Genomic DNA, 13081 nt, shown 5'->3' with positions numbered 1-13081 from the left:
CGTTGCTTGGCTGGGAGCCCATGTGTAGTTTAACTTCTTGTTAATTTTATGAGAAACTGTTAGCCATAGGACAGGCTATCTGAGTGAGTTTTATGAAGGGCAAATTTTGAATAACTTGAGTCTGCAAGAAAACATTGCTTTGTTTATTCAGTAAATCAAAATGATGAATACATTGAACTAGCACTGAAATTTCAAGCTGCAGTAGAATGGATACACAAAGCTCTCTGTACTGTGGTTTTATGGAAGCAGGAGCTGACATGAGACGCAGGTCAAGTGGAAGAGAGGAAGATGATGAGGAGCTACAGAGACGCCGGCAACTGCAAGAGGAGCAGCTCATGAAGGTTATTATAACCTTGTCTTCATACTGATTCTGAACACCATACAAAAAATGCTCCTTTTCTTTCCATAAGCAATTTTTCGTACCTCAACTAGCTTTATTTCATTCATTTATTTTTTTAATTGCCATTTTTAGCTTAACTCTGGTCTTGGACAATTGATACTGAAAGAAGAGATGGAAAAAGAGAGGTCATCCCTTTCTGCCAGTCGTTACGATTCTCCAGGTAATTCACATAGGCATTGAAGCTACCAATGAACAGTGAATAATGAACGCCCCAAAGGCACATATTCAGTGGTTTCCCAGAAGAGAGACCACTGGAAGACTGCTTGATATGTGGTGTTCTCCCATGAAAAGAGTGGGCTAATACATTAGCTAGTTTTGTTGAAGGCAGTTGGGTGCAGGGGGGGGGGATTGTTCGTGTTTTTTGTTGTTGTTGTGTTCTTTTGACTATTATTTTTTTAAAAACTAGAAGAAATGCAAGCCTGAGAATTCTGAGGCTATTTTGGGGAGAGAAATTTCCTAAAATAGTTAAGGAATGAGCTTCAGTAACTGTTACCTCACACACATGCTGATAACTGGCTTACATGTATTAAATTACAATAACACATTTTACTTAAATTGGTGGTTGCAATCACCTTTTAGTCTCTCCTCAGGGACAGAAAGTCAGCAACATTTACTAGTGGAGCTGCATGTTCTAAACACAGGTAGTATTTCAGCAGTGGCTGACATTTGATTGGGTGTATTGTGTTGCAGAGAAAAAAAAAATGAAATAAACATCAGCTTTTGGCCTTTTTGCACACTTTGATATACATTAGTGGCTACCACAGATGTCCAGAGATGAGCTTTTGGGGTTTTATTTCACTCTTCATCCACAGGTTGTTGTAGCACAGCAACTAGACTTCAAGCCAAGAAGGGACAAAATGACTGCTGCCAAGCAAACTAAGATTTCTTAGTGTTCCCTGTTGTATACGTGTGTTGCATCTACTTATGGTTTAGGAGAGAAAGTCTGTAGTTCTCCCTCAATACTTTTAATGTTTACAGGTCCAGAGTCTACTTGGTCACTTCAGAGCTTATGATTTTTTTATTAATGATAGCACAGGTTGGAGGACTACTTTATTGGAGATGTGTTCATCTCTCTTCACAGTGATAATCGATGCAGTCATTAGTTGCTTTTTGTGGAGTCGATGGTACTTCTCCCAAAGCTGCTTATTGCTGGCAACAAGAATGCTTCAAGTTCCATGCCCCTGTCCTTCTGTGATAAAAGTAACATTAAAAAAAAAAATCATTCTTATATGAAGAATCTTGTCTGAAAGGGCTGCACTAACTAAAGAAATTATTAAAGATACATGTCGATATTTCATCTAAGGTCTAAAAATTTATTTTACTCTCTTCTCTAATCCTTGAGCATTACATTCAGCTCAGTGGAGACCACTTTGATTTTGAGCCTGGCACCATGACATGATAATGCTACGTCTAACTTACTGAATGTATGGAAGGTTGTGATGAGTTTGGGGCTGAGATGTTACCTTCTTAAAGTCAGTATATCTCAGCTGGTTATGTATACATTCAGTGCTTCTGTGTTTTTTTCTGCTAGTGGATTTCTCAAATGTTCATGGTTTTGAGTTTTCATGGGATTTTTTTCAGTAAAATGATTTTTTTCTTCCTCCTTTGACAGCCCATGCTTCAGCCTCCAAAACCTCTTCTCTTCCTGGCTATGGAAAAAATGGACTTCACAGGGTAAGGAGGTGGTGATTCTGAGAAGCAAAAGGTGGCTTTAATAATCTATGGTATTTTCCTATTAAATGTAGTGGATTTTCAGTTTGATCAAGCTTTCTTATGAAACATCTTAAGAACATCTTACAAGACGTTCTTATAGTGTTCTTAAAGATGTTCTTATAGAACATCTGAAGTCAAAATCTAATTTCCCTCCCAACAAACTTCAGTGTTAAAAATGCAAGAAAGCTTATGAAAATTGAGGAACAATAGGCTTTAAACAATTTGTTACTCCCCATACTCCACCCCACTGGTGAGGTCATGAACTGGGAATTTATGTGCATGTCCCTCTTTTCCTGTTACAGCCGGTGTCTACAGATTTTGGTCAGTACAACAGTTACGGGGATGTGAGTGGTGGTGTTAGAGGTAAGACTCAGGGGCCTTTTTACATGCCACTTCATTACAGGGAATGTATTATGATCTTTGATCATTTCTGCTATTTTACATTGTAGATGTGGTAGCATTGTATTTGCTGCGTACATTTCTCTGGTAAACTTGACAGTTAGCATGTACTTGCAGAGTTAGAGTTAAAAGTTTTGGGTTTATTTTGCTAAATCTGCTATGTAGATCTGCCCCTTTTTATGCCAAGAGACTGCTTTAGCACTGGTATACATGGAAAGCAGGTAATCTGTTATTCACTGGAATTTGTACTAAGTTCTGCTACCGTGTTCTCTTCTGAAAATTGTCATCCACTGCACAGTGTGCTGCAGTGAAGTAAGGAGCTTCTAATCCCAGTTGCTACTCATGATATTCGTTGAGACTTTAAGATAGATGTAGTATTTATGAAAGTTATGGAACTTTATGAGACTTAATGTTTTGAAACAGTTTGAGCTTGGGGCTGAGAACCTGATTATGGTTCTGTGTGTCTCAATATTTCCAAAGTGACTTGATTTTACTGACTGAGGATCCCACTGTTTGGAGTGTTTTATTCTTCATTCTTCAAAAGTAGGGAGGTTTTCTGCATCAGGTGGGATTTTGAAAAGATCAGGCAGATCACAAGACACTAGGATTATCTGGTAAATTGTGACTGATTCCTCCTCTTCCACACTCTACAGCAGATGAAATTTCTCTCTTGCTTTTCAGATTTCCAGGTAGAGTATGGATTCTCATCAATCAACTGACAACGGAATTAAAAGAATCTACTTTCTTGTTGAAGTCTGAATTTCTGCTACAGGAAAGGGGTTCTTAAGACATTAGCTTTGATTTACCTGCATGTTTAAGCATAATCACCAATGTAGAGTCTTATCAATAAAAAACAGGCACAACCTCAGGTTCCTCCTTGTACCTCCCCAGAACTGGGTTAAGAAGGCTCTGACCAGTTCTGTGACTTGTTCTGTTAAACCCATTGTCTGTTGAAGTACAAGTTATCTGCAGTAGCTCTCTTTGGATGGCTGAGGGCAGATTTATTTCCAGCCTCTCTAGTATCAGCCCCAGAGACAGAAATTCTCTTCTGGAGGCAATTTTCTTCCATACCAAGAGCCTTGAAATCCTTATTTTTTCCCTGAAATTTACTCTCCAGACAAGATGTCTGATCAATAGCTTTCTGCAGTGCTGCTGTCACAGATGAACTAGTAAGATATGTACTTACAGGAATCAGCCCTTTTACCCCAAATCCTATCTGCAGGATTTTTTTCCAGAAGTTTGTCTGGCTGGTTCCTCAGCACAAACACAATATGAAGTGATAATTTAAGAAGGGGTTTAATTGTTTGGATATATATTTTTTTTACTACTGTGTCAAAACCACAATGATTAGAAAGAAAATAAGATTATGGGAAGAGAAGAGAGTTCTCTGTGTATTATGCTCAAAATGTAATTTTAGTAGGAACAGTACCTGTGTCAAAATAGCACCCTTTTGCCAGAACCCTATCCCCACTTGGGTTCATAGTCAAAATTTCCCATTGTAGAGACAAAAAAATACCTTGGCTGATACAGTAAATGACAGAAAGGACAGTCCAGAAGTGTAAGAGTGCTTATGTATGCTGTTGGGTGGGATCTAAATTAATGCTCCTGCATATTTGTTCCAAAGAGCCTTAACTGATCATTGGGACTGGGAAGGGCCTACCATTCTTTCCAAGACCCCAGGTCCACCTGGGCTGGGCTGTATTTAGTCTCAGTGGGCAGCTATCGCCAGCCTTAGTGACAGAAAATGTGGTGGCAGAGAGGGTGGAAGGATGCCTCAGAAGAGTAATAAATGGTAGCTGTAGCAATGTCCTGTGTGGTAAGAGTCAGCATTAAGACTTAAAGGAAGTCTCAGTGCAAATTCACCTTTGTTTTCACCACTGCTTGAGTGCCTTTACCCTCTGTGTGTGTAACCTACGTGTCTGATGTATACCTGTATCTGATGCAGTCCCTTCCGGATGGTCATGTCCCTGGAATGAGAATGGACAGAGGAGTATCTATGCCTAACATGTTGGAGCCAAAGGCAAGTGCAGATGTTATTCACTTTCCTTCAGGGCAATGAAGATTTGACTGTGAAATGCAGATAAAATATGGGAAATGTCTTAGTCCTCTTGTTTTTCTTTGCCTCACCTCAGTCCCTTCTCCTTATGTGCTAAACCTCTCCCTTTGTTCTGGACTTTGCCTGTTTTAGGTGTTAGTACTCAGGCTGAGGGCAGCCAAAGTGCCCTTTTTTGGGTAAAGGAGGCTTTTCCAGAGACAAAATGAAGCTACTGAAAGCACTCAAAAGCTAGTTCACTCTCAAGCTGTCAGTAGCCAAAATAGTAGCCAAACTTGACTGCAAAGTCTCAGATCTGTTAAGTTTGAAAAGTGACACAATACTGTGGCTCACATGTGGTTGAGGCTGCCTTGGTTTAATAAAAGACATGGATCTCAGTTTGGAATTGGAAGCTAGATATCTATGTGTCTTTTGGGATCGATCTTTAGCTGTCAGCACCATTAGCCTGACACCTTGAATAGTGTTGAATTCCCTATATAATAAATTTATTTTTTGTTGGGAAAAAAGGCAACATCAACTGAATGTGAGTTAAGTTATAAATTAAAGTGCTTTTGCTGCTATGTCTAGAGATGTCTGAATCAAAAATGAACATAAACAATGGAGAGGCTTCAACCAGGGCTGTGTTTTAAGTCTTGCAACTTTCTCTGTTGCTGGTGAACCTTCTGAGAAATCATGATTTTGCCAAAGTTACAAGGATCAGCACTTATGCAGTTAAGTGAGGAACTCTTTTTGCAAACCAGATTACTACTTGTGCTTCCAAGTGACCTCCAGACAAATTGTACAAGGCAATAACTTTAGCTTTATAAGCTGAGACCCTAGTGCAATGTACATTAACGAGTGTTTTTATATATTATATAGATAAGACCCTGGGGACATCCCCAACTTCTGAGATACTGCTTTTTATTCCAAATAATTTCTCTTTCAGTGCAATAGCAATTCTTACAGCCACCACTTCTCTTGATGCACCCAATTATTTGGAAAGTTGTTTTGGGTAACAAATTCTGTCATATTACTAGCGATAAAATTTGTGGGAATTTTTGTGAGATAATAGGTCACTTTCTGTTGACATTCAAGAAGGTTATGCCAGACCTGGAGCTAATTGACAGCAATTGTATTCATGTCAATGATTCAATGCTAATTTAAGCTTGATCGGGTGAAAACAAACAAACAAAAAAACAAACAAACAAAAAAACCTCAAAGTCAGCATGAAACTCCTGGGAAGTAAAAAATCAGTAAACTTTAGAAAGACCAAATCTTACCAAGTGATTCACTGGAAAGGACAGAATTTGTGCATCCTGACACCCTAGATTGAAACATACCTTGTTGTGAATTCCTAAATATAAAATGTACTTACAACCTTAGACCTTGACTTAAATTCTGTCTGTTTAAACATTTAGAAGAGTTATGTTTTAGTTTCCTTTCATGGTGTATCTGGTAATCATTTCCAGTATCAAACATAAGCAATGTAATTCAAAGTATAGTCTAATTGTACATTTGTGACAATGTCAGAATCTCATAAGTCATATCTTACAATTGGTATGTAAGCACACTTTACTTAAATTATTATTACTTACAATAAACTCAGTGGTGTGTTCATCAGTGCCTGAATCTTATTTATTATATTTCTGCAAAGTTCATTGGGATAATTGTTTACAATGGAATGAACTTAATTGCTTAGTACTGCACAAAGCTGATTTGGTTGAATTTTCTACTGTTAAAATAATTGAATTAATGGTGTTTAATGATAGCACAGTTGCTTCTCCTAAGAGAGTTTTGGTGGTTTCACTCAGGGAGCATGTATCTGAATCAGTCGAACAAGGCCAGCAGTAAAAATAGCAGTAAAAGCCAATTCCCACTGAAGTATGTGGAAGAACTTCACTGGTTTCAGTGGGGATTGGATGAGGACCTCATTGGGAATGCTGTTATCCTTACAGCGATACACAATGAAAAGGGCTATAGGGAGGCTCTGTCAGGCAGAACATGAGCTCTCCAATGTCATTCCAAATGTACGTGGAAGTGTACATGAAAAACTGAAATGAGATGATTCCAGAAACTGATTTTAAGGCACATGGTTTTCTGAAATCCTTTCTAAGGAATGTAGTTTCTGTTGGGTCAAACTGATTTGAGACCCACTGACAGTAAACATTTTTACTTTAAACAAAGAACCTACACGTGTAAAAGAAAAAATGAATAATCCATGCATTCAGGAATTACTGGGCAGCAACTGCTGTGTGTGAGTTCTGGATATTCTTTGCAATGCAAAGGGAAATCAGGAGAAATGTAATGGGAGATGTGCTGGACACACTCTTCTGAAGGAGATGAAGGTGTGTTAGATAAGTATGTCTACAAAAGCATCTCCTTTAATCCATGCATGTGTGGCACAGACAGCAAGCACAGAGGGCACTTGTTCAATTCTTTAACTATCCAAATAGGCAAAGAAAATCATGATGAATTTTGTTGATTGCAGTGGCCCCCACTAATGAATGTCTTGCTTATTCAGAGTGCTGCTTTTTCAGATGCACTCTCATGTGGTTCATCTTTTAAAAGTTCTCTGTCTGTTTCCTTAGAGCTGTCCACACTTTGGTAACCATCAGCCAGACCAAGGAGTGCCAAATATACTTACCTTAATAAACTCTAAAAATTGTATGTTGCTAGATGAGAAAGTATATTGACTAGAGAGGATTTTGTGTTATGAAAGCCAGCTGAGCTGATGCACCATAAAAATCATTGGTGTGGACAAGTACAGATTGCCTCTATAGTAGGAGGCAATTTGACGTTGATATTAAACAAGTTCTTGCTCTATCCCGACTGGCCTTTCATGCATCTTTAAAAATGAAATGTTGCAATTTCCGTTGAAAAAGAAAAAAAAATTCTTGTGTGGTTATGAAAATAAGACACGTTGTGTTCTTTCTGTTTTTGAATGTAAATACATCTCTTTTTCCCCTTTTTATACGTTGTTAACAGATTTTTCCATATGAAATGCTCATGGTGACCAACAGAGGGCGAAATAAAATACTAAAAGATGTAGACAGAACCAGGCTGGAGGTAAGAGAAGCAAGTTCCTAAATGCTCTTTCCTGCTGAAGTTGTTTATTGTTGCACACTTGAAAGCTTTAACACTGATGTGTGGGTCCTTGTTATACCGGAAAGATTTCTCAGCACTAAGCAGGAAAGAAGGAGTTGGACAGGGAGGATGCAACAGGAGTCCCACATCTCTGACCAGCAATGCCTGTGTCTCCTTGTTCCTGGACGGAGCTGTTCACAACCACCTTAGTTTCTCAAGCAATTGTTTTCATACTTACAAATTGGTAAAAAGACCAACACTGGTTACGCGTTTTGTAGTCAGAGAACCCACGCTAGAATGGAGCAATGCTTTGTGTAGGCTTGGATCACATCCTAGCTAAGAGTCAGTACCAGCCATCCTTGAGGATCCAGAGTCTGACTTGCTCCAATTCGTCAGTAAGTCCTGACAGTTAGACTGGCCAATATGCAAAAATGTGAGGATTTAAATCTCTACTAACAAATAGAAGTGGTCAACCAGTTTGTGGATTAGTAAGACTTAAGTAGTTCAGTGGAATTCCTTGCCTGGCGATGTTTAAGTAACTTGTAGTTAATTAATCTTATGGAGATGAATGAAAGCAGCCACAAAAATTCATGTATGTGCCTGTTTATGTACATTTTTAGACAAGTAGATAATGTGATCGCTAATCAAAATTTAAGGTGACATTACATTAGCGCTGCAGGGAGGGACTTCCCCTGTCTAGTGCACTCTAGAGCAGCTGAACAAGAGAAGTAACTAATGCACAGGACAGCACTAAAATATGTTTCATTTTCTGCAGAGAAATGTGGTGGAAGGTTAGGCTGGCTTCTTGCTTTTCAAAACTTGCATGTCCCACCTGCAGCCCTTCTGCAAAACTCTCCTGAAACTCAGTGTCTGTTGAAACTCAGTGTCTGTTTAAACTTCAGCGTGTGGGTGGGGATGACTACCTAAAGTCCACAACAAGGGCATGCAAGAACTTTTTTCTGTTCTAAGATCTGTCAGTACTTGGTGTATGACTGCAGACAAAATCTTTTCCTGTCTTGCTTATTCAGCAACTGAAATAGTTGGCCTGATCTCCTTTGTAGACCTCTCAGAGGTAACAAATGTCAAAATTTTATTGGTGCATTGAGAATGCAGGTTCATAAGGACTTGGACATTGGCAAGGGATTGTTAGTTCATCAAACTTCAATCACTAGATGATGCAGTGGCTCTTAGAGTGACATGAAATCCTTAAGGCACTCCTGTCTTCTATTGCATCTCTTTGGCTTTGACTGACTGACCATTGCCTGTTCTCTCGTTTTTTTTTTTTTTTCTTTCTTTTTTTAAAGCGTCACTTAGCACCTGAAGTTTTTCAAGAAATATTTGGCATGACGATACAGGAGTTTGACAAGTTACCTCTCTGGAGACGCAACGACATGAAGAAAAAAGCAAAACTCTTTTAATCTCCCTTTAAAGAAACCAACTTAAAAATGGTACATAGGATATTGTATCATACAGTCCAAACTATTTGGCAGCGACTACCTACCCACCAAAAAATGAAAATCGCATAGTGGCACCTCTGCACACAGCAATTGAAGACGAACTTTTGCCCTCCTGGAACATAGGGAAGGAAATATCTGAGCTCAGAAACAACAAAGATGATTTTCAGAGGTGTTGACCTTTTACATGATCTCATACAAGATAGGAAACTGTTCTTCTCCCTCAGTGATACTCCCTTTACTTCTCTCCATAACATGATGGACTTTATTGCTAGAGCCAGGAAGTGCCCTTAGGACGCCTTGTAGACTAAAGTAGTTGTAACCACTCCAAGAACTGGAAAAGAAATATATATATATATATATAAAAATATATATATATGTAAGTGTGTTTGCGTGTGTGCGCACATGTATTTATATCTATCCATCTGTGTGTATGTATGTGTATATATGTGTATATATATGGAGAGAGAGATAGATAGATAATCTGTAGTGAAGGAGAAGCCCTTTGTAACACGCCCATATGGTCACGTTGTCTTTCACACAACTGTTTCTTAGTTGGCAGTCTTTTGAAATGACATCTTTGTGTGATACAGTCTGCAAAGGTGGGCGCTCTGCTCCTTTGCAGTGCATCCCAGTTGAATTCTTGGAAAGCGGGCTCCTTGTACCTGTATATATTTGCTAGGATATATAGGAAGTGAATTACTGTGTCTGTTGCCAGTCTTCCCTCTTCCACACTTTCTGCTTGAATTAATAAGGCTGGGGCTTAACCAGTCAAATAATTTAAGATCACTCAAGTAATGGGAATGATGGAGAAGAGTCAGTTTTCTTGTAATTTAGTCCAGGAGATGGGTGGATGAGGGTGGGAGTGATAGAGTGAGAAAATGCTTTTTTTAAGTGTGCCCTGGTTCACACCCAGAGATTTCGGGACAGACTCCCTGCTAGTCATTACTAGTACAGCCCCTCAGATTGCTGTGGAGCTGTAGGATTTTACATAAGCAGGGAAGACGGTTCTCTGCAAGCCAACACACAGTTTCATCCCTCTTGGGGGAGGAATGTTCATGAACTAAAAGGTACCACCAAGGTGGTACCATGCTCTGCCAATAGAGGCTTTTTGATTAAATTGCAGTTGCTGTTGTCAATATGGCACAGTGCATGGGGCCAAGCACTCTCTTTTTAGTTAGTGTAGTTTTTCACTTGTGCTTGGAAAAGAGGGCACAGGCTTTTTTTTTTTTTTTTTTTTTTTTTTCCCTCTTGAAGCTTCAGAGCTCCAGCCTTGGTTATATTTATTTCCCTTTGTGCCTGACTTGGTTTGTGGAGACAGAGAAATCATGCAAGATGGTTTCTGAGCTGCATTGAACTCCTCTTGCTTTCAGTCTTCTTCCACTATGCTGCAGCTTGGAAAAAAAAATAAAAATAACAAAACTGCCTATATATACCTTAACTGCTTCTGGGCAGGTCCTTAAGAGATGGACATGAGCACCAAAGTAATTGAATACATGCATTGTGGCTGCAAGGTCAGCTTTTTTCTTCCTCGGTGCTTAACTGCCAATGCATACTGCACTAATGAGCCCATCTCCTGGTATTGGAGAGGGACATTCAGGTTCTGTGTCTGTCAAAGAATATCAAGATTTCATTTCTAATGCAGAAACTTTTGGCACTGGAGACATCAGAACCTTTGTATTTTCTGTTATGAGACATTGGTGTTAAAAGTCTGGAAGTCAGGAAGGGGAAACAGTCCCACATAGTTGTGAGATTTGATATCACTGTGCTGACTTCTGTGTCTCACCACACGGCATTTCACCATGAAACGTGCGGGACAGCCCAAACCCTGCCTCTTCTGTGCTGGTTTAGGAAGTCCTGTTATAGCAGATCACCGCGGTTCCTTTGATCCAACCTGAGCTGAAGATTCAGTGATTGAGAGGCAGATGCAAGGGGTCAGCACCTGCTCCATGCTCTAGGGCTAAGGGAAGGGTGAGCCCAAGGGACAAACTGGAGAACATGCTCCTGTGCAGAGCTGGCCTCGTAGTCCCTGCTGAACACAAGCCCTTGGTAAATACCATGACACGCAGTTAGCTGCAAGGTAGCTCTCTGGACCTCACTGAGATTGCAGCAAGGCTCAGTTCAACATGTTTTACTTCATTTTTCAGAACAAGCATCTGAAATGGTTTTAGAAGAACGCTGGGAAGCAAATAGGAATGCCAGGGAGGGCACTGGCAGGTTGAGATGCATTTCTGAGTGGCAGCTGAAATCATAGCCATGCAGTGAAAGGACAGCAGTGTCTCACAGTCACGCATTTCGTGAACACTAGTCTCAGAAATTCAGTGTATGATGCCTGCGAAGGTGTGGCTTAACTCTGAGATGAACATTTGGGTTTTAATTATTTAAAGTACTAAATTCTCCACAATTTGTCAGCCCACATGGGTGATGCCCTGTGGCAGATGCAGCAGGCATTACGAGTCTTTTAGCCCAAGTCACCTTGACAACAAACCTTTTTGGTATAAAGTCTGCTCTCAGGGACGTGAGCTGCCAGTCTGCATTTTTCTGTCCCCATCTTTAGATTACTATTGAACTGCTCACAAGGTATGTAAATATACCACCCAGTCAGTTCACAGATGGTTACGCCAGGTTGTCTTGTCTTCTATTCTCTCTTCTCCCTCCCCTCAAAAACAAAAAACAACAACAAAAAAAACAACAACACACTTCCTCAGCCTTTGAGAATGACAAGATAATTTGTGTCTGCCTCATCAACTGAGAATTTAAATCTGCAATTGGACCTTGGGAAGGAATGAGGAGAATCCAGCTCAGATGCAGCAGACACGATTAATTTCTAACTGGATTTTTGGGCCTTTTCTAGTGTGGAGCATAGTCAGTCAGTTCACTGCTCTCTACACTGGACTTACTACTGCTTTATTTCTGATTAAGGATGTGAAGTGTGAATTCCTCTTAATATCCCACCCATCCAGAAGCAGAACCACCCCAAAATCCCATGGCCCCAAAGAGCAGGCCGCAGCCGGCCGTGGGATGGGTGGGTGGTTTCTGCAGTGGGCTGTTAGCAATTGTCACTGCAATATTTTCTTTCATCTGGTCTTCCCACCTCATAAAAATGGAAAGACAGCTCCAGGGAGAGTTTTCTGTGTAAGCAGTGAATCATTTTCCTAGTATCGATCCAGTAGCATATTGTTTGTTGGGCAGCTCTGTGCTGTTGGGCAGTTCTTTGTAATTCCCCTCTCAATAGTCCCTTGTGGCCAATAAATTTGAATATTGTAATGTAACAGAGAGTCAAAGCTTTGTAATAAGACTCTAAATTATTCAGTAAATACTTAAGTGTGTGAAAGAATATGCCTTAAGTACATGCTCAAGTTCTTCTGTCTCGTGCAAAGCATTTGAGCTTCTGATGAAGCCCCATCAAACTCAGTGCTGTCAACAACGTCACTGCCAAAAGGACTGAAACCTGATTGCTTTTGTCTCATTTTTTTCCCCTTTCTGCTTTAAGATTGATGTAAGAGCAAAGACCTGTCAAAACAGGCACGTGGGGTGGAATTGCAAAACAGCCATACAGGTGTGCAGAACGGGATCATAGACACGTGCAGGTTGTCAAAAACACAGGCACATGAAGCACAAGCTGCCCTTATGGAGTTGAGATGCTCTATGAGCAGTTAACCTGGAATTTCCAAACTCTGCATTGTGTTGAAAAGACAGCAGTAATTATGAAGGACGTCACTTGCATATGTGCTTGTATCTGCAGGGCTCCTGGGTACCTGCTTCTGAGATCCAGCAAGTGTGCAGAATACAAGGTCACTGTCCCACTTTGTGGAAGTGCAAGGTTAGCCACGTGTGGTTATCATCTAAAAGGCATTCTCAAGCATATGTGAACATTTGCAGTGCCTGTTTCTGGCAGTGCTTAGATGGAAGAGTAAGACCTTATGCAGCAGATTAATTGGGAATCCAGAGATTTAACCTGCTGGGTTTTGTGGCTTCTCCAGATCCCAGTCTGATAAT

The 13081-nt window shown here is 40.1% G+C and overlaps 1 protein-coding gene across 18 annotated transcripts in view; it reads left to right on the top strand.

The window, feature by feature from the left end:
* The window catches only part of ABLIM1 (actin binding LIM protein 1), a 185138-nt gene extending 175182 nt beyond the window's left edge, over positions 1–9956 (top strand). For 11 of the 18 annotated variants that reach the window (XM_084290330.1, XM_084290329.1, XM_084290328.1 and 8 more), the window contains 5 exons: positions 247–341; positions 473–560; positions 2013–2074; positions 2416–2476; positions 3194–6140. In XM_084290330.1, the coding sequence (XP_084146456.1) occupies positions 247–341; positions 473–560; positions 2013–2074; positions 2416–2476; positions 3194–3231 (344 nt within the window). In that variant the 3' untranslated portion in view covers positions 3232–6140. Of the gene's footprint in view, positions 1–246; positions 342–472; positions 561–2012; positions 2075–2415; positions 2477–3193; positions 6141–7529; positions 7611–8932 lie in introns of those variants that run through there. The other 7 variants (XM_084290323.1, XM_084290322.1, XM_084290320.1 and 4 more) reach the window with 2 other exon arrangements.
* The last annotated feature ends 3125 nt before the right edge of the window (positions 9957–13081 follow it).

This window comes from Netta rufina (genome assembly GCF_964035555.1).
Source record: "Netta rufina genome assembly, chromosome: 7".
NCBI lineage: Eukaryota > Metazoa > Chordata > Aves > Anseriformes > Anatidae > Netta > Netta rufina.
The sequence above is the reverse complement of the archived record's forward strand: the minus strand, read 5'-3'. Positions and strand labels throughout refer to the sequence as shown.